At 41.6% G+C, this 26,104-nt stretch overlaps 1 protein-coding gene across 1 annotated transcript in view; it reads left to right on the top strand.

The window, feature by feature from the left end:
• Positions 1-22,133, top strand: part of PECR (peroxisomal trans-2-enoyl-CoA reductase) — a 40,108-nt gene extending 17,975 nt beyond the window's left edge. The window contains exons 4-8 of the mRNA XM_003907919.3: positions 3,204-3,285; positions 9,503-9,599; positions 11,660-11,770; positions 16,820-16,931; positions 21,251-22,133. Coding sequence (XP_003907968.2) covers positions 3,204-3,285; positions 9,503-9,599; positions 11,660-11,770; positions 16,820-16,931; positions 21,251-21,336 — 488 coding nt within the window. The 3' untranslated portion in view covers positions 21,337-22,133. The remainder of the gene's footprint in view (positions 1-3,203; positions 3,286-9,502; positions 9,600-11,659; positions 11,771-16,819; positions 16,932-21,250) is intronic.
• Positions 22,134-26,104: the final 3,971 nt, after the last annotated feature.

Here is a 26,104-nt window from a genome sequence, read left to right as displayed (position 1 = left end):
TTTATGCCTTATTTATTTATTAATTGGCATTCTTTTATGAAGATGAGTTTTTCCTTGTTTTCTCACCTCCCTATCCCCATCTCCTAAGCATTACTGTTGATGAATGGAATTTATTTTTATTCAGTATTTCTAACCCATTATTGTCATTTTCTTTCTGACGTTCTAGTTGTCTGGCTGATCTGGCTTCTGTATCTTTTTGACATGGCTCAGACCTGTTTCTCCAAGAAGACCTAGTTCCCTTTACTAGGGAATCATAATTGTTGTTTGCTTATTTATTTATTGACTTTTTGGAGACAGAGTCTTCCTCTGTCTTCAATGGCAATAGCCCATTGCAGCCTTGAACTCCTGGGGTCAAGCAATCCTCCCCGCTTCAGCCTACCGAGCAGCTGCTGCTACTATAGGCACATGACACCATGCTTGGCTAATTTTTAAATTTTTCATAGAGACAGAGTTTTTCTGTATTGTCCAGGCTGGTCTTGAACTCCTGGGCTTAAGTGATCCTCTCACCTGGACCTCCCAAAGTGCTGGGATTACAGTTGTGAGCCACCACTCCTAGCTGGGAATGATTTTTAGAAGGTGAGATTTGGGTGCTACATGTGTTCACTACTACTGCGTTATCATTTCTTCTAGACATTTTCAGAACTAGGAAATAAATAAATATATGGATATGGTGGTATTTGTCCAGAAGCAGAAAGTCTGTGTAGAATAATTTAAATAAATGGTTATTCTTCTTTCTTGTGCTAAAAACAAATGGTTTTATATAGTTTTCAGTATTTGATATGATATGGAAAATATTGCTTTATTTATTTTTATTTCCAAACTTTTCTTGGCTATTCATGACCATTTACTCTTGTTTTCTTTTTTTTTGAGACGGAGTCTCTGTTGCCCAGGCTGGAATGCGGTGGTGTGATCTTGGCTCACTGCAACCTCTGCCTCCCTGGTTCAAGCAATTATCCTGCCTCAGCCCACCGAGTAGCTGGGATTACAGGCACATGCCACCATGCCCTGCTACTTTTTGCATTTTTAGTAGAGATGGGGTTTTGCCATGTTGGCCAGGCTGGTATTGAACTCCTGACTTCAGGTGATCCATCCACCTCGGCCTCCCAAAGTGCTGGGATTACAGGTGTGAGCCATCACACCAGGCCCATTTATTCTTTGACATGAATTTTATATTCAAGCTTCTTCCTCAGAAATCCTGGGGAAATTTGATTGGAATTGTGTTAAATTTAATAACTTGGAAATAATTGACATGTTTAAACATAGAATCTTTCCATCATAACATATCTTTTCATTAATAAAATATTGTTTGTATCTTTTGGCAAAGGTTTGTGGTTTGAATCACATAGATCACTTTAAATTAAGATTATATGCCTAGATATATTTCATGGCTATTGCTAGTTTGAATGGACTCTTTTTACACTTTATTTTTCAGCTGGACTATTGTTGGTTTATTGAAAACTTATTTTTTTCAAATTTATCTTCTAGCTTTAACTGATAATTTGCAGCTTTATTTAATAGTTTGTCAAACTAGTTTCGGGTTTTCTAGGTATATGATTGTATTGTTTAAAAATAACTATTGTATTTCATTGGGCCAAAGATATAATTAATTGTGAAATTCACCATCATTCTATATACATTAAGAAAGTAAAAAGACTGCTATTTATAATTGTAAGATACCACCAACTGTAAGGCATCCCAAATTTAGCAATGTGAAAATAAGGTGAAAAAATTGTCTTAGATTCCGAATATGTTGTATTTTATGTCTTCTTTTCTACTGGTTTTACTTTCTTTTTTCTGTTGTATATTATGAATTGGTAAAAACTCACAGGGAAGCAGTCGGTAATAATGGTAAGGTATTCTTATTTTTGCTTAAGCCCTTAATAGGATTGAGTATTTAATTTTGTCTGATCTTTAAATTCTAAGAATTCGGGTTTCTATTGAAGAGAGACTGGAGATACATCTCTAGCATTATCTTGATTTGTCTGAGTAGAATTGGTGCCAAATATCAAGTGGAGCTTCCAGCATATATAAATCATAAAATATTTAACAATGAGGCTAACAAAAGAAGTGTAAGACTTGTATGCTACAAACTGCCAGACACTGCTGAGAGAAATCAAAGAAGATTTAAATAATGTAAAGATATTCAGTGTTTATGGGTTAGAAGTTTCAATATTGTTAATGTGTTAGTTCTTCCGAAATTGATCTGTAGATTCAGTGCAATCCCTGTACATTTTTGCAGAAATTAACAAACTGATCCTACACTATATATGGAGATGCAGAGGGCCCAGAAAAGCCAAAACAATTTTGCCAAAGAAGAAAGTTGGAGGACTTAACGCTTCTTGATTTCACAGCTATTTCTTGATTTTAAGACAATGTGGTACTGACATAGAATAGATGTATAGATCAACATGATTAGTCATTAGGGAAATGCAAATAAAAACTCCAGTGCAATACCACTTCACACCCACTAGAGGGCTATTATGAAAAAATCAGACAGCAAGGGTGTATATAAACTACATCCCACATGCATTCCTGAGAGTAATGTAAAATGGTGGGGACACTTTGAAAAAACCATTTGGCAGTTTCTTTAAAAGCTAAACAGAGTTAACATATGACCACACAAAGATTTGTATTCATAATTGCCCCAAAGAGGAACTATCCAAATGTTTATCAGCTGATAAGTGGATAAATAAAATAAAATATGGCATATGCACATAACAGAATACTAGTCAGCAATCAGAAAGGAACTATTAACACATTGCAACATGGATGAACCTCACAAACATGATTCTAAGTGGAGGAAGTTAGACAAAAAAGACCACATATTGTATGATTCACTTTACATGAGATTTTCAGAAAAGGTAAAGGCAAATCTAGAGAAACAGAAAGATGAGTGTTTTCCTGGGGATGGGTTGAGCTGTAAATGGGTGTGAAGGAACTTTTTGGGGTGATGGAAAGGTTCTAAAGTTGGATTGTAGTAATGGTTGCACAACTCTGTGTGTATTTATTAAGTCATTACATTGCACACTTAACGTAGATGAATTTTATGATGTGTAAATTTTACCTCAATCAGGCTTTTTTATAAGGAAATGTAAATGAACATGTAAAACATAAACCAAACAGGCATTGTGCTGAAACAAGGTATCAGGAGGAGCAGGACACTGTTTAAAAATTTAGTGATCGAGTTTGCCTCTATCCTGCAGTTTACAACTCCTGGATGAAAGAGCATGGAGGATCTATCGTCAATATCATTGTCCTTGCTAAAGCTGGATTTCCATTAGCTGCGTAAGCATTTTTATACTGTTTTCGTTCTACGTCTTTGAGTTTTGTCTTCTGAATGGGGGAAGCGGGATAGGGAACATTTCTTAAATCAAGATCATTAATACCTTTAATGAGTTGTGATCCTAATAGTTAGCATTTTCTTTTAATTGAACTTAAAATTGAAGTTAAATTTCAAAATTTTATTTATTATTTATTGAACTTAAAATTCAAAGTACTTCTAAAACATTCCCGTTCAGATTCAGACTGCCAGATTCAGACTACCTAGTCATGTGTTCACCCATTAACCAAAAACTGTAGAAATGAGGTTGCTCTGATATGCATGGTCAGCCTGAGGAATGAGGAACTGTGGTCATCACCACTTGGACATGCACTGAGAACAGGCAAGAGGTACTTCCTCAGGTGGAAATCAATGTGATGTTACTAAAAACAGAGTAAAAAATGGTGTGCAGGCCATTGATACCACTATACCTTCTTTTCCTGTTCATTATTCTTTACTAAACATATTTACCTATTTTAGCATCTTGGAAGAAATAATTCAGATTGTAGGTTCTTTCTGGCATTTCCCATTCCTCACAGGCAATTACTGTTGATAGTTTTGGGGGCATGTCTTTTTCCTACATTTTAACAAAAAATTTAGGATACTTTAAACACTATTCTGTATCTTGATTTTTCTCAAATGAAGCAAATATCCTGGAGATATTTTCTTACCCAAATCTAAAGAGATTTCTTCTTTTTTTTTATGGCTAATATGCCACTTTATAAACCATAAGTAAGGAATGATTTATGTAACCATTTCCAGTTGGTGAGCATTTGGGTTGTTATTACCAAAACCCAACTAAAAACCTGCAGTAAGTAACATTTTATATACATCAGATGGTGTGTGGCCTAAATTGCAAGAAGTATATTTGCTAAGTCCAAAGCCAAATGCCACTGTAATTTTAAGAGATATTGCCAAACTGACCTTTGGAAAAGCTGTAGTTCCTTTATGAGTGAAATTTATCCTCCTTCATGCATATGTAAGAAGTAATGAGAGTTTCTTTGCTTAAAATACATTTTTGAAATGAAATCAGTGGCTTTTCTGATATTCGGTTGGAGGAAAAAACACAACTTGTCTTTGCTATGGAAAAGACAGTGTTTGCTGTGGAAATATGTTTCAGATATTTCTTGCTTTTATTCTTTAAGAATCGTTTCCTTTTCCAATGGCTTTCACACTTTTGACCATGACTCATAGTAAGAAAAAAATTTTACATCTTGACCTAGAGAACACATACGTGTATGTGTGTCTATAGGCAAAACAAAATTCGTGAAGGAAACCTATTCTTACTATCTATGTGCCTCTGATTCTTTTTTTCTTTCTTTTCTTTTTTTTTTTGAGATGGAGTTTCGCTCTTGTTGCCCAGGCTGGAGTGCAATGGCACGATGTTGGCTCACTGCAACCTCTGCTTCCTGGGTTCAAGCGATTCTTATGCCTCAGCCTCCCGAGCAGCTGGGATTACAGGCACCCACCACCACGCCCAGTAATTTTTTGTATTTTTAGTAGAGACGGGGTTTCACCATGTTGGTCAGGCTTGTCTCTAACTCCTGACCTCAGGTGATCCACCCACCTCAGCCTCCCAAAGTGCTGGGATTACAGACGTGATCCACTGCACCTGGCTGATATTTTCAATTTTATTGTGGTCTGCTCTGTTATATTTTCTTTTTTGCACTTGCTGCTTATTACTTGCTAATTTTATTTCACTATTATCATGGTGTTGTAATTTGAGATTTGGAAGACATAGGTTTCGGTATCCTCTACAATAGATGAGGAGGGTGAATGTCGGAGATTGAGCACTCCTTTGTTTTAAATTTGAGCTCTCTTAAGAGACAAATTGAAACTGTTGGCTGTCACTTGTTTACTTGACCGGTATAGGTACATGCACAAGGTACATCTGGAAATACTAAAATGAATCAGATGCCGTCCACACTCTGAGGGAGTCACAATTAGTAGGGGAGCAAAGTATGACAATAATCAACCAGAGAGAGAAGGTGTTGGATGTTCCAGCAAAGGTATTTGCAAGTGTGCAAGCAGGGGCACAGAGGAGGGCAGCATCCTGGCAACATGTCTTGAAGGTGAACTCGAGTTTGGTGACATAGGAGGAGGAGAAAGGAAGGCAAGTCAATGAGACATTTACTATGTAAAGACGCAGAAATTTGAGACATTATGGTGCTTTTGGAAACTACAAATAATTCATTGTGATGATGGGTGGTGCGGCCAAATGGAAATTAATAGCTGGGAACGGAGTGGGAGTCAGAAAAGGCCTTAACTACCAGGGAGAGGAGTTTGAACTGCATCAGGGCTTCCTACACTAGAGCCTGTGGCCCTGGGGCTCTGGGGCTGTGCATCCAGGAGGGCGCCTAAAGCCGCAGGATTATCACAACTAAGGCATTTACTTGGAGGATCTTTTTACTCTTAATGGTTGAGAAGGAAAACATTTATATTCACGTATGTATTACAAAGAAAAGCTCAAGAATGATGAGGATTTGGGAGTCATGGTTTGGGAGAGCATCATCTAGTTGTCCTTTATGGGGAATATTTATATACTAGGTTTAGCCTATTACAAGTTTTCTTTTCTTTTCTTTTCTTTTTTGATACGGAGTTTCGCTCTTGTTGCTGAGGCTGGAAGTGCAATGGCACGGTCTTGGCTCACCACAACCTCAGCCTCCTGGGTTCAAGCGATTCTCCTGCCTCAGCTTCCCGAGTAGCTGGGATTACAGGCATGTGCCACCATGCCGGGCTAATTTTGTATTTTTAGGAGAGGTGGGGTTTCTCAGTGTTGGTCAGGGTGGTCTCGAACCCCTGACCTCAGGTGATCTGACCACCTTGGCCGCCCAATGTACTGAGATTACAGGTGTGAGCCACTGTGCCTGGCCTATAAGTTGTTTTTATATTAAGCATCTTTTTTCTTTTTTTTTTAAAGACAGAGTCTCGCTCTGTCACCGAGGCTGGAGTGCAGTGGCGCAATTTCTGCTCACTGCAGCCTCTTCCTCCCGGGTTCAAGCAATTCTCCTGCCTCATCCTCCCAAGTAGCTGGGATTACAGGTGCGTGCCACCATTCCCGGCTGATTTTTTGTATTTTTAGTAGAGACGGGGTTTCACCATGCTGGCCAGACTGGTCTCGAACTCCTGACCTCGTGGTCCACCCACCTCAGCCTCCCAAAGTACTGGGATTACAGGTGTGAGCCACCGCACCTGGCCTACATTAAGTATCTTTGAATAACCCCAAATTTATTTTTTAGCTAATGACCAACTTACAACATCCGTGACTGTAGAATTTGGAATATCTTGTGAAGTTCACCATAATGGAATTTGACATATTTCACTCTTATTTTGATTTTCATTAATTTTTCCATTGACAATAGATATTTATTTTTTCAGAAAAGAAGTCAGTGGGGCTGGGGGCAGTGGCTCACACCTGTAATCCCCGCACTTTGGGAGGCTGAGGTAGGCAGATCACCTGAGGTCAGGAGTTCAAGACCAGCCTGGCCAACATGGCGAAACCCCATCTCTACTAAAAATACAAAAATTAGCCAGGCATGGTGGTACACATCTATAATCTTAGCTACTTGGGGGGTTGACGTATGAGAATCACTTGAATCTGGGAGGCGGAGTTTGGGCTACAGAGTGAGACTGTGTCCCCGCCCCCCGAAAGAAAAAAGAACTTAGTGACCTTATTTAACCTACTATCTCAGTTATTTCTTTCTTTTCTTTTCTTTTTTTTTTTTTGAGATGGAGTTTCACTCTTGTTGCCCAAGCTGAAGTGCAACGGCACGATCTCGGCTCACTGCAGCCTCCACCTCCTGGGTTCAAGCGACTCTGCTACCTAAGCCTCCTGAGTAGCTGGTATTACAGGCACCTGCCACCACGCCCAGCTAATTTTTTGTATTTTTAGTAGAAATGGGGTTTCACCATGTTAACCAGGCTGGTCTCGAACTCCTGACCTCAGGATCTGCCCACCTCAACCTCCCAAAGTACTGGGATTATAGGCATGAGCCACCACACCCGGCCTATCTCAGTCATTTCTTTCAGAAGAATCTAAAGGCCATCCAAAGAGAACCAGGAGAAAAACAATATGCCAAGAAGTAACTTGAAAAACACAAGTTTAGCAGTTGACAAGTGTGGATTAAAAATACATATATATTTGCTGATTTCTTTAGTATCTTTTCAACATTCTAATTTCTTCCATTTTTTTGGGAAGCCAGAGATTGCATTTTTAAGAGGCAATAGAGAAGGTCTTTTTCTACAACCTTAGATAACACAGGCACTGAAAAAAAAATTACACAAATATAGGTTGAGCATCCTGATCTGAAAACTCAAAATCCAGAATGCTCCAAAATCTGAAAATTTCTGAGCACCAATAGGATGCTCAAAGGAAATGCTTTTTGGAGCATTTCAGATTTTGGATTTTCAGATTAGGGATGATAAACAAGGTAGTATATGCAAATATTCCAAAATCTGAATGGATTTGAAATCCAAAACACTTCTGGTTCCAAGCGTTTTGAGTAAGGCATACTCAGTTTGTAAAATGTTCAGTTGAGGCTCGGCACAGTGGATCATGCCTGTAATCCCACCACTTTGGGAGGCTGAGGCGGGCAGATCACCTAAGGCCAGGAGTTTGAGACCAGCCTGGCCAACATGCCGAAACCCCATCTCTACTAAAAATACAAAAATTAGCCAGGTGTGATGACGCACGCCTATAAACCCAGCTACTCGGGAGGCTAAGGCAGGAGAATCGCTTGAACCCGGGAAGCAGAGGTTGCAGTAAGCCAAGATCGTGCCACTGCACTCCAGCCTGCGTGACAGGGAGATTCTGTCTCAAAAACACAAAAAACAAAAACAGAGCCTTCGTGAACTGTGAGACAGTTGGAGTCTCTGAAAGAGAAATGAGAAACAGGGACAGAAAAAAAATTGAAGACACTGTGGGTGAAAATTTTCCAAATTTGATAAAAACTATAAACCTATAGATCCAAGAAGCTCAATAAATCCCAGTACAAATAACATGAAGAAAAGTGTACAAGGCACACGATAACCCTATTGCTGAGAACCAGTGCTGAAGAGAAAATCTTTTTTTTTTTTTTTTTTTTTTGAAGAGAAAATCTTAAAAGCAGCTGGAGGAAAAAGACACGTTGTAGACAGAACAGATGTCTCATCAGCGCCAATGCAAGTTAGAAGTCAGTGGTGTAACATCGTTAAAGTGCCAACAGAAAAAAGCATGCAAACCTGAAATTCTGCATCCATTGAAATATCTTTCAAAACCAAAGATGAATTAAAGACTTTTTCAAACATATAAAATCTGCAAGAATTATCACTAGCAGACCTATGCTAAAATAAATGTTAAAGGAAGTCCAACAAGATTTACTAAATAATGTGTTTTTTACCATCTGATTTCAAATGCCTTTGATTGGAAGAATTTTCCTAATTAGTTGTATAAGTTAATTTTCTCACATTAAATTATCCTATATTTGGTTTTGAGGATCTTGTAATTAGAAATTCTAAGCCATAGTGTCTATCTACACAAGACCCCATACTTCATTTATTTTTGAGATGGAGTCTCATTCTGTTGCCCAGGCTGGAGTGCAGTGGTGTAATAACAGCTCATTACAACCTCCGCCTCCCAGGTTCAAGTAATTCTCCTGCCTCAGCCTCCTGAGTAGCTGGGATTACAGATGCCTGCTACGATGCCTGGCTAATTTTTGTATTTTTAGTAGAGATGGGGTTTCACCATGTTGGCCGGGCTGGTCTTGAACTCCTGACCTCAGGTGATCTGCCCGCCTTGGCCTCCCAAAGTGCTGGGATTATAGGTGTGAGCCACTGCACCTCCTCGCCACCTTTGTTATTTAAAATTGATTTTAAAAACAACCACATGCTTGAAATCCTTAAAATTACCGATATGTTTTCCTTTATAATCAAAGTTCTTGAAAGTATTCCTCTTGCATAGTGATTTGAGGAGCCTTATCTGGGTCTATGCCATGTGAGAGTTGCTTGATCATCAGCTGTGGCTTGGATTTAATACTGAAGGACATAGTTTTTTCTTTGTTGTTTAGACAGAAGCTCAACAAAACAGACTCCATAGCAAGAAGCCTCTGGTAGAATTGTCAGGTAGTTGGCATACCTGCCAGCTTGGTGAACAAGAGAAATATTCAACAGAAGCTGATTGTCATGTTTATGTTTTGTCTTTCAAAGGCATTCTGGAGCTGCAAGAGCAGGTGTTTACAACCTCACCAAATCTTTAGCTTTGGAATGGGCCTGCAGTGGAGTAAGGATCAATTGTGTTGCCCCTGTAGGTAAACGATCTATATTGAAATTTATTGACAAATTATGCTTCTCTGATTCCATTTGTGGTGTTGATAGAGGTATTTGGTAATATGCAAGTGTAGCATAAAAGATTGACTTTAAAACATAGATAAAATGAGAAAGTCTAATTTTCTTTTTTTTTGAGATGAAGTCTCACTCTGTTGCCCAGGCTGGAGTGCAGTGGCGTGATCGTGGCTCACTATAACCTCCACCTCCAGGGCTCAAGTGATTCTCGTGCCTCAGCCTCCTGAAGAGCTGGGACTACAGGCACACGCCACTACTCTGGGCTAAGTTTTGTATTTTAGTAGAGATGGGTTTTCACCATGTTGCCCAGGGTGGTCTCGAACTCCTGAGCTCAGGAGATCTGCCGCCTTGACCTCTCAAAGTGCTGGGATTAGAGGCATGAGCCACTGCACCCAGCCTAGAAAGTCTAATTATCATTACAGAAGTACTCTTTGATTTACAGCCAGATTGTCAAGAATGTTAAACAAGTGATTCTCGATTCTGGGTATTTTTTTATTTTAGAAGGAGTCTTGCTCCGTTGCCCAGGCTGGAGTGCAGTGGCATGATCTTGGCTCACTGCAACCTCTGCCTCCTGGGGTTCAAGTGATTCTCCTGCGTCAGCCTCCCAAGTAGGTGGGACTACAGGCACTTGCCACCACCCCCGGCTAATTTTTGTATTTTTACTAGAGACGGGGTTTCACTGTGTTAGCCAGGATGGTCTCAATCTCCGGACTTCGGGATCCACCCACCTTGGCTTCCCAAAGTGCTGGGATTACAGGCGTGAGCCACCACACCCGGCCTATCTGTAGATCTTATCTCTGTGATATCAATAGGTGTTATATGTGCCACTCAGTGAAGGCTAAGCATGCCTGACTTCAAGCATGAAGTTAGTAAACTCATCTCTGACAAAGGCACTCCTACTAATTCTAATTCATGTTTGCCTTCCAGAGACTTTTTTGGTTTAATGACCAAATTTTCATACTTCTAGATTTTATCCTCTTTAAATAAAAGGCAACATATTGTGTAATTGGAAGCCACTATATCTCTCCAGTATCATTTGAAGTAATTAAAACTGCCAAATTTTCTAATTTTATTTTAACTTTGCTTTCCTCCCCTCCTTTCCATAATTTGTTTAACAGTTTGAATCCATTACAAATGGCTGTATCCTGTGACATACAGTTTTTTTTTTTTCTTTTTTTATGTTTGGGACAAGGTCTCGCTCTGTTGCCCAGGGCGAAGTGCGGTAGGGCGATCACGACTCACTGCAGCCTCGACATCCTGGGCTCAAGTGATCCAACTCAGTCTCCTGAGTAGCTGGGACCACCGGCGTGTACCACCATGCCCAGCTAATTCTTTTTTATATTTTCTGTAAAGACACAGTCTCCCTTTTTTCCCAGGCTGGTCTCAAACTCCTAGGCTCAAGTGATCCTCCAGCTTCGCCCTTGCAAAGTTCTGAGATTACAGGCATGAGCCACTGCACCTGGCCTGGGATACAGTTTTTGAGTAATTTTCCTGACCTTAGAAAGCTAGCAAAAGATACATTTAAAAATTTCGAAACAATTAAAATTTTAGTTTATTGGTATTGGATTCAAATGCTTTATTTGCGATTTCAATCTAGGTAAAAAGTCAAGAAAATATTGCATTTTTCTAAGTCTCACGTAGCCATTGCCCAGTCTTCTCTTGTAAAGCAGAGAAGCCAAATGGAAACTAAAATAGACAGAGTCGCCTGTCCCATTGTTCCAAGTTAAGTGCCTCTTTCATTTACTTACATAATCATGACCTTCAGAAAGCAAGTCTTTCATGAAAAAATCCAGGACATGCTTAGGAGGAAGAGGAGGTCACAAAATAACCATTGAGATCATCCATTTGAGGATGATGGGGACTGTACTCCTTTGACAACATGGAGGAAAATTAATATCAGCACTGTTCACTTTTTTTTGACTTAAGCTACTTAATGTTTGAAATGCCAGTAGACTATCTTGATATCTTTATAATTAAAATGTAATGCACTTTATTTTGTCCCTGTTTTATTTTTAAACACAGGGAATTATTTATTCCCAGACTGCTGCGGAGAACTATGGTTCTTTCGGACAAAGCCTCTTTGAAAGTTCTTTTCAGAAAACCCCCGCTAAACGAATTGGTGTTCCTGAGGAGGTAAGGCATATTTCCAGCATTGATTAGAATTGCTGTGTTTTGTACTTTGGAATTTGTAATTCAGTGTCATTTTTATGTGGTCTGGACGACATTATTTTTCCCACTGCCACCAGATCATTTCCCCTGTTCTTTCTGGCTCTCAGATATACTCTGGTTGTGCTTTGACTGCTGACAGCAATCTGTACTTGAGAGTGAATGCGGTATAAATTAATAACAGCGTTTTTTTCCAGTTTGTTTTATTGTATTTTCATCACATTATTTTATTACCTGGCATTTGTTGGTACACAGGACCCTAGGACTCTAAGCAAGTCAGACAATTATGGCCATAGGAAGTTCCACATGAGATTTTGGTAAGATTGAAGTCTGTAAAATCAGCGGCTTTCCAAAATGCCAGCAGCAGCAGTCTTTGTGGTTTTTGTTTTTTGGCTTGAGACAGGGTCTCACTCTGTTACAGGCTAAGTACAGTGTCGTGATCATAGATCACTGCAGCCTTGAACTCCTGCCTTGGCCTCCCAAAGTGCTGGGATGATGATGATGACGATGATGACGATGATGATTTTTTCGACAGAGTTTCTTTGTCTCCCAGGCTAGAGTGCAGTGGCGTGATCTTGGCCCACTGCAACCTCCACCTCCTGGGTCAAGCAATTCTCCTGCCCCAGCCTCCCGAGTAGCTGGAATTATAGGTGTATGCCACCACACCTGGCTGATTTTTGTGTTTTTAGTAGAGGCAGGGTTTCACCATGTTAGTCAGGCTGGTCTTGAACTACTGACCTTAAGTGATATGCCCACCTCATCCTCCCAAAGTGCTGGGATTACAGGTGTGAGCCACAGCACCTAGCTTTGCATCAGTCTTGAAATGTAATTTTTTTTTTTTTTTTTTTTAGGAAAAGGATGTCTTTCCCACAACAATAAAAATGAAAATACCTAGTAGTAAACTTACCTCTAAATGAAAAACAAAACAAAAAATCACCTGCCTCCTTAGGGCAGTAGGTGGTGCATCAGTTTCATAAATGAAAAAACAAAACAAAACACAAAAAGTCCCTTTGTCTGAGGAGCAGCAAAAAGACCGGAATAACTAGGGGCATATAATATTCCTTGATGGGGAGAACCAGTTTTATTAAAAAGTCAGGTTTCCCTAAATTAATTTATAAATTTAATATCTTTTGGGAATTTAACATGCTGATTCTATCAAAAATATTTATGCAAAAATTGCCAAAAATGTTTTGAAAATGAATAATGAGACGATTACCCTTCATGGTGTAATGAAACTATGAAGCTGTATATATTTACGTACTGTGTATTTACATACTATGAAACTATATTTATTTACAGCATCTGGTGCCGGTAAAGAAAAATATTAAAAATAGTAGAACAGAACAGATTCTTGAATTGGAACCATATGGGGAGTTTATGGAGTCAAAGTAGCATTTTAATCTGTAAGGAAAGCACAAAACACTCAGCAAAGTGTTGGGGGCATTTGGCCACTTAGTAATAAATTAGACTCCCTATCTTGTATTATATACAAAATAACTTTCAGATTTACTAAATTGCTAAATATAAAAGCAAACCCATGAAACTCTTTAAAAGAGTTATCATGCCTAGAACTAGCTTTTATTATCAGTTTGATGAATGTCTTTCCAGAAATGTACTATGTTTGTATTTGTTGACTTTTTTTTTTTTTTTTTATGAGACGGAGTTACGCTCTTGTTGCCCGGGCTGGAGTGTGGTGGCACAATCTTGACTCACCACAACCTCTGCCTCCCAGGTTCAAGCAATTCTCCTGCCTCAGCCACCTGAGTAGCTGGGATTACAGGCATGCACCACCACGCCTGGCTAGTTTTGTAAAGATGGGATTTCTCCATGTTGGTGAGACTGGTCTTGAACTCCTGACTTCAGGTGATCTGCCCACCTCACCCTCCCAAAGTGCTGGGATTACAGGCATGAGCTACCACGCCTGGCCTATTTATTGACTTTTTTATGAAAACAGGATCTTCCTTTATGTTATTTTCCGTAACTTGTTATGGATATACTATAATATAATCAAGTCCCATTATGATTTGCATTCTATTTACATTTTTGTTCTTGTGGTAGTTCTGCATTGAACATTATGAATATAATCATGTACTCTTGTGTGAGGGGATATGTTTCTAGAAACAGAGTTCCTGAACCAAAATAGGCTTGCATTATATTTTGTAAGATACTGTTAAATCAAACATTTGATGAGCCAAGGTCTTTGGATTTGTATTCTGAAAACTAAGAGTAATTTTGAATGAATTTTAATCAAGGGAATTATATTACATTTTTATTTTGGATAGAATACTTTGTTTAGGAGGCTAGGCACAGTGGCTGTCACTTGTAATCCCAACAGTTTGGGAGCCTGAGGCAGGCGGATCACTTGAGGGCAGGAGTTCAAGATCAGCCTGGCCAACATGGTGAAACCCCATCTGTACTAAAAAATACAAAAATTACCCAGGCGTGGTGGTGCGTGCCTGTGGTCCCAGTTACTCGGGAGGCTGAAGCAGGACAGTTGCTTGAACCCGGGACATGGAGGTTGCAGTGAGCAGAGACTGCGCCATGCACTCCTGCCTGGGTGACAGAGTCAGACTCCTTCTGAAAAAAAAAAAACCATATATATATATATATATGTATGTATGTATGTATATATTTATGTGGCTTATGTTGTCTATATTTGCTGTATTAAAAATTAAAACCAAAATTTAAGAAATATTTATGAATTCATTTAAAAATGATAAAGCAGTACATGTTAACATAACATGTAATCAAAAATAGCTACATTTAAGAAAAGAAACAAGAAAACCATTATTTATTTATTTATTTTTGGGTCAAGCAATTCTCCTGCCTCAGCCTCCTGAGTAGCTGGGATTAACAGGCATGCATCAGCATGCCTGGCTAATTTTTGTATTTTTAGTAGAGACAGAGTTTCACTAAGTTGGCCAGGCTGGTTCAAACTCTGACCTCAGGCGATCCACCTGCCTCGGCCTCCCAAAGTTCTGGGATTACAGGCCTGAGCCACTGCGCCTGGCCGGCTTTTTGTGTTTTTGAGGGGGTGTGGTGTACAGAGCGTTAGAGGTCATGATTACTTGGGTGAGATGGCTGTTGTCTGGCTGGCATTTCAGAAAGGAGCTCATTGGAGCAAGCCTCTTTTAGATGGGCGGACTTGAACGAACATGTTCATTGGCTGAGTTGTCACTACTGGATCAAACAGGGTTAAAACCAGCTCCGTTGCTTGTTACCATGTCTCAGTACAATCTGCCTTTTCACAGCAATGTGGGACCTTTTAAATAGGGAATTCTGTGCCAACCCTGTCCAATAGAAATACAATAATAGCCACATTTGCAATTTTAAACTTTCCAGGAGCCACATAAAGAGGTGAGATTAATTTTAATAATATATTTGATTTAGCTAATACATCCCAAACTGTCATTTCAACATGTAATCAACATCAGAAATTGAGATTATTTTCTTCACCCCTTGGAGCCTTCAGAATTAATGAGATATTTTACATTATTTTTCCCATACTAAGCCTTCAAAATCCAATGTGTGTTCCACACTTACGGCACATCTCAATTTGGACCAGCCATATTGAAAGTGTTTGAGTAGGCAGCTATGGCTAGTGGCCTCGTTTTAGATAGTGCAGCTCTGTACTAGCTGCTAGGAATACAAGGATGGAGAGAAGGCTTGGCTGCTCTCCAAGCTCTTAGGGTCTCAAGGAGGTATAGCCTTGTAAATGTAGGACCAGGACTGGGATGAGGCAAGCAAGGCATGGACACAAAATGTAAGGACCCGCTCCCTCTCAGGGAAGATTTTGCACTTGTGCAAACCTGAGAGTGAATACCTCCTTAAATCTTGCACCCTTGACACCTTATTTGCCTCACGCTAGTCCTGGCCCTGCCTGAGGTTCTTTTAAACTGCAGATTCTGGGACCCCAACCCCAGGGTTTACAATTGCTGTGATCCTGGAAGGATCTAGGAATCTGGAGTTTCAGTAAGCCTCCCTAGTGATTCTAATGCAGGTGTTTTGGATCATCACTGTTTAAGAAACTCTGCTTCTTCCCACAGCCTCAAATGAGAGCTCCTTTACAGTCAGTGAAATAACTTCCTTCTGATTGGGTTGGGAGTAGATGGTGCTGAACCCATCAGTTCCCTATTTGAATTTTTAAGGAGTGCAGTGGGAGTCTGAAGTGCCTTTGGGTTTGTTTTTGAAATGGAGTCTCACTCTGTCACCAAAGCTGGTATGTAGTGGTGCAGTCTCAGCTCACTGCAACGTCCTAGGCCCAAGCAATCCTCCCACCTCAGCCTTGTAAGGAGCTGGGACCACAGTGCTTAAAACTTTAAATACCACAGTGTTTAAAAAAAGAAAGAAGAAAACCATTATTTATTTATTTATTTTTTTTTGGTTCAAGCAATTCTCCTGCCTCAGCCTCCTGAGTAGCTGGATTAACAGGCATGCACCAGCATGCCCAGCTAATTTTTAGCCACTGCGCCTGGCTAAGTTTTTGAAGTTCCTCTTGTAGAGAGCTCCTTTGAGTGTGTGTTGCTGGGCTTTTGGCCTCACAGGACCACAGACTGAACAAACCAGAATGCTAGTTTATTGCTAAACAGACACGTTGGCTGTTTCAGGGACCAACATATAAAAGACCATGAGGTAGTGATGGAAAATGGGGTTGCGAAGGACAATGAAAGGCATGAAAGGAAGTGAATTGTTTGACATGGGAAAGAGCAGAGCTGAAGCACTGAGTTGACTTATGGCTTCTTCACGTCGTATAGCTTGCTTGACACTGTCTAAGGCTCCCTCATACCTTGCCACCTTTACCCTAGTCACCTACCTGATTTTGGTGATGCTCAGGTAGAAAGGGAAGTTGTAGGAAAAGGAAGTTGTCTATGTACTGTGAGGTTGTGGTGCACATGCACACACTGTTGGATTCATGTTACAGTCATGTGCTTTGAGCTGTCTTTACTAGGGAATGTGAAGTGGTTGGAAATGGGAGTATTTACTTTTACCTATTCACGTGTGTGTTTCTGCTTCCAGGTCTCCTCTGTGGTCTGCTTCCTACTGTCTCCTGCAGCTTCCTTCATCACTGGACAGTCGGTGGATGTGGATGGGGGCCAGTGCCTCTATACTTACTCGTATGAGGTACCAGGTGAGCAGCTGAGGAATGAGCAGTCACCAGCTTTATGCTGTGCCGTGTTCAGGAGTTTAAAATGTATTATAAGTAGTTATTTAAGACATAAGGGTGTTCTCTTATAGAACTTAAGAGATGAGGGTATTCTCTTATAGAACATCAAAATGTACAAAATGTTTATATTCATGATGTGATTTTTTAATGAAATATTCCTAGTCACAGAAAATATCTCACTATCTTTATTATAGAACTTAGCTTTTTATATATGCATAGGTTGGTGGAATTTGAACCTTGAGAAATATTCTCAGTATGAGTATATGTTTCTAAAGAGGAGATAGAAAAGAGGCGAAAGCATGCTATAGTTTTAAAGATTTAATTCCATTTTGTTCCTCCAATAAATGGCTTACATATCTGAGCAGAAGAATCAGGCCTGCTAGGTGGGGTGGGGTGCTATGGTGCTATTTTGTACTGTCTTTGAGATGTATATTGAATGAAGCCGTATGAAATTTTTGTATTCATCATTTTTGATGTACAAAAAACAGAAATATGGCTGGGCGTGGTGGCTCATGCCTGTAATCCCAGCACTTTGGGAGGCTGAGGCGGGTGGATCACTTGAGGTCAGGAATTTGAGACCAGCCTGGCCAACATGGTGAAACCCCATGTCTACTAAAAATATATATAAAAAACAATCAGCTGGGCGTGTTGGCAGGCACCTCTAGTCTCAGCTGCTTGGGAGGCCGAGGCAGGAGAATCGTTTGAACTCGGGAGGCAGAGATTGCAGTGAGCCAAGATCATGCCACTGCACTCCAGCTTGTGCGACAGAGCAAGACTCTGTCTCAAAAACAAAACAAAACAAAGCAAAACAACAAACAAAAAACAAACCAGAAATTTTATAAGTTTCAATCAAATATTGATATTACATGCAAATGCCTTTGTGTGTGTGTGTGTGTGTGTGTGTGTGTGTGTGTGTGTTTGTATCTCATGACTAGACAACAGAACTTTGGCATTTGATGGGTCCTAAAAGATCACGAAGTCCAGTACCCTAGTTTTATAAACAACAAAACAAATCCACAGAAGTTAAAAGGTTTGTCCAACCTAGTAACTCTAAATCACTCCAAAAATGTAGTAAAGGATATAAAATGCAAATGTATTGAACTTCTGTTCCTAAAGATAATTAAGTGACTAGTGGCAAATTAACATGTGGTTGATGTAACCCAGATGAATTTGAATTTCATATCGAGGACCCAGGTTTTACCTACTCTTTCAGGTGCTGACAGTCTGATCAAGGCTTAAGGCCTTTTTTGCATTGATAAATGACTGGTATATTGGAGAGGTGAGCAAAAACTGAAACTGGTTTTCCTCTGCTCCCACAACACAACAACCATTAGCACAGAAGACCTCTGTGTCCGGTTGTTTGGGGTTATTTCCCCCACACACCAAGCAAGCAAGAACTTTTTTTTAGTTCCGCAGCAGACCCCGGCTGGGCATCCTCTCATTCAGTTCTGACAATGGAGATAGGGTCCGCTCCCACAGGCTGAGGCTCAGTCCCACAAGATGCCTCCTGCTGCAGACACCGTCGCAAGTCTGGGCCTCCAAAGCTTCTGACTGACTAGCTGCAAGTTGGGGTTCCCATGACCCCTTCTTTGGGTTGGAGTAATTTGCTAGAGCACCTCACACAACTTAGGAAAACACTTCGATTTACTGGCTTATTATAAAGGATATTACAGGAGATACAGCCGAAGAGGTGCACAGGGCAAGGCATGTGAGAAGGAGCATATAGCTTCTGTGTCCTTTTCGGCCCCACCACCTGCCAGGAACCTCCATGTGTTCAACTATCTGGAAGCTCTTGAACCCAGTCCTTTTGGGTTTTTATGGAGGCTTCATTACATAGGCATGGTTGATTAAACCATTGGCCCTTGGTAATGAACTTAACCTTCAGCCCCTCTTACCTCCCCAGAGGTTGTGGGGTGGGTATGGGCTGAAGGTCCATACAGCCTTGGTCTGTCTGGTGACCAGCCCCTATTCTGAAGCTAACTAGGGGCTGCCAGCCGTCAGTCAATCATTAACATATAAGAACACACCACTTTGGAGAGTCTAAGGATATTAGGAGTTGTATGCAGGAAATGGGGTTGAAGACCAAATGTATATTTCACAATATCACGGTATTAGAACTTTAATTTTACTTATTATTTTCCCCTCCCATGTGTACTTCATTACTAGTAGCATCAATGTGGTGATGTCCATAAGATACTGTGGTTTGAAGCGTCTTGGTTGGAAAGAAGAAACACCTGCCTAGTTTTGCTGTATTGTTTTCTGAAGGAATTCCAAGTAGTGAGGGTGGAGAGAATCTTTCCACTTCTCTCACAGTAGAATTCAGTCACTATTTCTTACGTTAGGTTGCACTGTTTTTCCTTTAGAAGGGCAAGAAATTTCAAATAGCTGCTTCCTTAGGCCTTCAGTGAAATGATTTTCTTTTGTAATTCTAACACTTTTTTTTTAATCATTAAAAATATTTTTTTAAGTTTTTGAGGAAAGCAGCTACATCTGTCTTTTAAGAATATACTGCCCCCCGAGAAATGAGTGAGACTATTCAGCCTTTCATTATAGTGTTTTCTTTTAAGATTGGCAGCTCCAACGTGAGAATGCCTAAGATGGAAACTTGGCTCTACCCTTATTAGCTGTATGATTGTGAGAAAGTTAATTTCTATAAGCCTCCATTTTTTCCCTATATGCAGGGACACATACAGTATTTATTTCATAGAGCTGTTGGGAGGATTAAGTTAGATAATGCACTTTTTTTTTGTTCTTTTTTGAGATAGAGTCTCACTCTTGTCGCCCAGGCTGGAGTGCAGTGGCATGATGTCGGCTCACTGCAACCTCTGCCTCCCAGGTTCAAGCGATTCTCCTGCTTCAGCGTCCAGAGTAGCTGGGATTACAGGCGCCCGACACCATGCCCCACCACTTTTTTTGTAGTTTTAGTAGAGATGGGGTTTCACCACGTTGGCCAGGCTAGTCTCAAACTCCTGACCTCAGGTGATCCGCCTGCCTCGGCCTCCCGGAGTCCTGGGAGTACAGGCGTGAGCCACTGTGGCCGGCCTTAGGTAATGCACATTTAAAGCCCTATGTCAGGGGCTGGGCACCATGGCTCACACCTGTACTCTCAGCACTTTGGGAGGCCAAGGTGGGCCGACTGCTTGATCCCAGGAGTTCGAGACCAGCCTGGGCAACCCGGCAAAACTCCGTCTCAACAAAACATTGAAAAAATTAGCTGGGTGTGGTGGCATGTGCCTGTAGTTGCAGCTACTTGGGAGGCTTAGGTGGGAGGATCACTGGATCCTGGGAAGTAGAGGCTGCAGTGAGCCATGATCGCATCACTGCACTCCAGGCTGGGTGACAGAGCAAGACCTTGTCTCAAAAAATAAAAATAAAAAAATAAAGTTCTTTGTTGAACTGGATGTTTTTAGTCACAACTCAAAATGGGCTAATCAGTAAAGGAATTCGCTGGCTCACATAACTGAAAAACAGGTAAGACTTGACTCAGGAGCTCACTAATCTCATCAAGGACAATTTTTCCCCGTTTCCTGTTTTTGCTTCCATGGTGTTGGCTCTGTCTTAAGGCAGGCTGTCCTCATTGCAGGATGGCTGCCTGCTGTTTCTGTGTGTAAGGCTGCATACTTCCGTGTTCCTACCCAGATGGACAGAGAGAGAGAGGGCTGGGGGAGTGACTTTGTTCCAGAATTTCTAACAACATGCTGAGATCCACTCTATATTACATCAGCTTATGCAAATGTCCATTTCCAACCAATAACCATGGCAGGGTTATAGTGCGCTGATTGACCTAACTTAGACCTCATGCCTTGGTGCCAAGCTTCCCCGGCGCCTTCTAGATCCTTAAATGGAAACAAGCTGTTGGAAGGAAGAGACGGGGACCTGGATGCTGGAGAGGCAACTAACAGTGCCCGGTACAAAGTAAGGACACTATTTTTAAATTGTTATTATTAAGGAGACACTATTTCTTGATGATGCACAGTATGCCAAGCAATGCACACATGGTGTCATGTTTAACCCTCACAACTCTAAAAGGTAGATATTGTTATATCCTTTAATAGAGGAGGAAACTGAGGCTCAGAAAGAGTCATGCCCCCAAATTCAGGAAAGCTAACACATGGCGGACCTGAGATTCAAACTGAAGTCTTTTCTCAAACGTGTGCCCTAAGGATTTCTTTTTTGGTGCTGAGAAAATGTGTGAACCAGGGAAATTCACAAGAGGATTTGGTGGGACCAAAGAGGACAAAGGAGATTTGCAAGTGACAGGAGGTTTTCCACTTCTTTAACAGATCATGACAACTGGCCCGAGGGAGCAGGGGACCTTTCTGTTGTCAAAAGGATGAAGGCATCTTTTAAGGACAAAGCTAAGCTCTGAGTGGAGGAAACAAGATGTCCTCCATCCCCCAGTGCCTTCACATCTCGAGGATATGCTTCTATACTTTTTAAAAGCTTATAGTTGGTATGGAAAACATTTTTCTGATTTTTAAATGTTATTAATTATATCTATTGAAAAACTATTCCTGAAATATATACACTCTTATGTCCCAATAAGCCTGTGATTTAAAAATGTTTAAGTAACAGAAATTAACATATTTTAATGATTTTACTTTGTATTTCTAAGAAAAGTATTTGAAAGATGGAATAATTTTAAATCAATAATAATTCTAGGGATTATGAACTCCCAGAAGATTTTATTATTTAATTGTAAAGGTGGAGGCCAGGAGCCATGGCTCACACCTGTAATTCCAGCACTTTGGGAAGCTGAGGTGGGCGGGTCACTTGAGATCAGGAGTTCAAGACCAGGCTGGCCAACATGGTAAAACCCTGTCTCTACTAAACAACAACAACAACAACAAAACACAAATCAGCCGGGTGTGGTGGCGCACTCTTGTAGTCCCAGCTACTCGGGAGGCTGAGGCAGGAGGATTGCTTGACCCCGGGAGGCAGAAGTTGCAGAGAGCTGAGATTGTGCTACTACAGTCCAGCCTGGGCTACAGAGTGGGACTGCATCTTAAAAAAAAAACCCCAAAAACAAAACAAAACAAAAAAATCATAAAGGTAGAAAATAAATCTAAATTGTGTCATAATTATGATTATTACAATTAAAATTATATAATGACTTATTTTTGGTGGCAAATACTTTTGGAACAATAAAGCCTTATGGTAATTATTGATGTGTAGTTTCTTTTGTTCATGAAGTCAAATTTGTATAAATTCTGTTAATTCAAAGAAAAAGTTTTATGTGATTTATTTTTGGCAGTGCCTGATTTGTGTCTTGATTTTCTGTCCAAAGTATTCCCTTTACTCATGAATCTCCTTCTGTAGGCAAAAACAAAATTTCAATTGTATGCAAATGTATTAGGGTTCCACATTCTGCCTTCCGTGGCTCCAGTCTGATAGTTAGACCCTAATTTAAGAAATGCCTTTAGCAGCTTGAGTATGTTCATTCTTTGTCTTAATCAAAGTTCTTTCAAGTGTCTGAGGTGAAGTAGCTATTTTATTTTCTTTATCATTAACACTCATCTTATTTGTTTGTTTATTTTTGAGATGGAGTATCACTCTGTCACCCAGGCTGGAGTGCAGTTGAGCAATCTCAGGTCACTGCAACCTACGCCTCCTGGGTTCAAGCGATTCTCCTGCTTCAGCCTCCTGAGTAGCTGGGATTACAGGTGTGCACCGCCACGCCTGGCCAATTTTTGTATTTTTAGTAGAGATGGTGTTTCACCATATTGGCCAGGCTGGTCTTGATCTCCTGACCTTAAGTGATCCACCTGCTTTGGCCTCCCAAATTGCTGGGATTACAGGTGTAGGCCACTGTGCCCAGCCTATCATTAACACTTATTTTAAAGTGTATGATTTACCAAGCTCTGGGGTTTGGGACCCAGAATCTGCAGCTTCCTCATGCTCCCAAGCAGGGCTAGCATGAGGGAGAGGCTAATGAGGTGCCCAGGGTGCAGCATTTAAGGAGGTATTCTCCATTGTCAGGTTTGTGCCAGTGCAGAATCGCCCTTGAGAGTGTGTCCTTAAATTTCGTGCTCATACTCATAATGTGGGAAGATCAGGAAGCTTTCTTTTCCTCCCAGACAGCACTTTAACGGTGGCCTTCTGGAACCGATAATATTATAAAAACTGAGAATTACAAAGTGTGTTCAAGGGCAAAGTGGCCCTAATACAGGTTGGTGGAGAAGATGGAAAAGACAGGGCTTGCTTTCACATGACCTGTGTTGTTGACTGCCGCTGACTCCTTAAATCTCCATAGCGTTGCCATTTATTTCTGCTTAAGGCACGGAACCTGCCTATGTAGCACTAAACTTAGGTATAACTCCTTATTAGAGCTTCTTCTTAGACTATCACGGGACAGCTGGTCATTACCTATATTTTAGAATTATGAATTTATTATCCGGGGCTCTTGTATACCTCATAATAGTATCCTGTCAATAATATTCTTTTGCAACTACACTTAGTAAATTTTGTTGTAGAGTGAGTGTTCTTGAATAGGCTTAATAATTTGGAGCTCCTACTATGTATTTAGCATTATGCTAGGAGTCAGACATGCAATAGTGAAAAAATACACATGGATCCTGCCCTTACTGAGCTTACAGTAGAGAGAGAGTCAGAGAGAGAGAGAGAGAGAGAGCGCGCACGAGTGCCATAAAGGATAAGGCCATGATGCCCATGGCGTATAACTGAAAGAAAGGGGCATCCAGAAAACAACATGAAAACCATTCTATATTTATGTAAAAAGAGTTTGTTGATAAAGATGACCCTTGTGAACATTATCCCTCCCCACACACTAATCTTATGGCTTGTGGCTTATGTTAGTTCAGGTCCTCTGAAAAGCAGGTGCCCAGACATAATGAGATTTGCATGACACTTATTGGGCACCAGGTCTGTGGAGGATAAAGACAGGGAGCCAGAGAAGGCAGCGTTGGCCTTCAGACCATACTGCAAGGGTGACCCCTGTCAAAGAGAGGGGAGAGAGGATTGGGCAGGAGGCATCTCGGATTACAGCTAAGTGATGCTTTCTTAAGACAGGCTTGCTGAAAGTATGCATTCACATTTCCAGTGGCCCACAGGAATACCAAAAGGCCCTCAATGGGTCACATGGATTCCACCTGTATTGCTCCCTGTCCCTACTGTGTAAAAGTAACTCTATCTCCTCCTGCCGGTGCCTGGACAAAGGGAGTTCAGAGTGTTCCAGCATCAGTCATAGTTTGTAGCTCGCTGGGACCTTATGTCCCCTGGCAAGAGCCTCCCTCTTTGGGACCAGGATTTCCAGTGCTGCTATTCTCCTTAAATCCTGCAGCAGATCACTGGGAATGATGGAATGCAGGGCCACTCCTGCATTCCGGATCCCAGACATGGTCCCAAACCTACTAGGGACATGCACCCTTGAAGTCAGCACTCCATCCTGGCCCTTCAGCCGGGTCTTGGTTGTTGAAGCCCTCTGTGAGGCTGGCTGCCTATGGGTGGTGCAGAGTGTGGACGGACAGTGGTTCCACAACCAGGGGCTCACTCTTTCATGTCCTTCACTGGGAAGTGAGTCACCTGATTGGATGCTATGTCCCATGGGATTCCATGCCTATGGACCAGGCTTTCTATAGCCCCCAGATAGTCATGGTGTCTGAGTCCCTGCAGGCAGGAAAGGCAAACTCTTGCCTGGAAGAGGCATCTATCACTATGAGAAGTGACGAGAAACCACACGGCAATTTGAACAGGGACAGTTAAAAGTGAAGAGTGATTATCACAGCAGATTGGAGTAGTATAGGACTGGCTAGCAGGAAGTAAAAAGAACTTGAACATGAGAATAGCGGAAATCAGGAGTAGCCTGCTCTACTAGGGCCAAGACTGAGAGCTCAAAGAAGAGCCCTGGCCGGGCACGGTGACTGATGCCTGGAATCCCGGCACTTTGGGAGGCTGAGGAGGGTGGCTCACCTGAGGTCAGGAGTTTGAGACCAGCCTGGCCAACATGGTGAAACCCCATCTCTACTAAAAATACAAAAAATTAGCCAGGCCGGTGGCAGGCATGTATAGTCCCAGCTACTAGTGAAGCTGAGGCAGGAGAATCTCTTGAACCTGCAGTGATCCAAGGTTGCAGTGAGCCAAGATTGCGCCACTGCACTCTAGCCTGGGCGACAGAGTAAGACCCTGCCTTTAAAAAAAAAAAAAAAAGAAAAGAGCCCTCCACAGCACCCCTGGAGCTGACGCCCAGATTGAGTAGGGAGGGCATGGCTGTGGCTCAGTGGAAGGCAGAGAAGTCACTGTGGTGCTCTCCTGGTGGAACTTGCTAGAAACCTGCCCTCTGGGGTCCTGGGGAAAACTGCACAGAGAGGTATCCAAGCAGAGGCCTCTGATGCAAAGCTCCCCGAGGGAGGTACTGGGAAGCTGGTGCTGCTTAGCACTCCTGCGGAGCAGTCTGCACTGCGCGGGTCAGGAAGCAAAACCCTCTTCCTCCTCCAATGTCTCTCCATCACTCTCTCCTGACAAAGCTTCAGAGCCCACTGGCCCAGGGAAACAACTTACAGGGCCCAGATCCATTTTCACGGAACGGAGAAGCAGTACATCTGGAGCCAGCCGCTTGTCGACTGGCCATCCTGTGGCCCCTTGGTGTTCTTAAGGAGCAGTGCCACTTCAGGGCTCAGCAATGGTCTGTGTTGCAGGAAGGTTGGACGTTCAGAGGCAGCAACAGCTCTGTTGACCTCGGTTAACGGGGAGTCCATGCTAATGGGCCGTCTACAGCCTCCCTCCATCCCTGTGCCTGTCACACCAGTTCTGGGCTGGCCAGTGATGAAGGCCAGCTATCAATCGGCCGAGTCTTCTTGGCTGCTTGGTTGTTCTCGCCTCTTCCGTGAGGATTCCATTCTAGGGGCATTAACGTGGGAGGCGGAAATGACCCTCCCCTGGAGCACCCACTCCCCTGGGCTCCTCTGTAGGCCTCTACCCCAGTCCTTATTTCCTGGCCACTGTATATATTCTCATCTCGGGCCACTTTTCATTCCCTTGTAGATACCAGTTGCTCCCTCGTACGCAGCCCATTAGAAAGCTTTTCCATCTCCACCATCACGGGGCCACTCCTGAATAGTCCTATCATGAAGTTCTGTCAGCTGTGAAGGAGAGAAGGAAGGGAATTGGGTTGGAAAAAA

The sequence above is a fragment of the Papio anubis genome, chromosome 10 (assembly GCF_008728515.1).
Source record: "Papio anubis isolate 15944 chromosome 10, Panubis1.0, whole genome shotgun sequence".
NCBI lineage: Eukaryota > Metazoa > Chordata > Mammalia > Primates > Cercopithecidae > Papio > Papio anubis.
The sequence above is the reverse complement of the archived record's forward strand: the minus strand, read 5'-3'. Positions and strand labels throughout refer to the sequence as shown.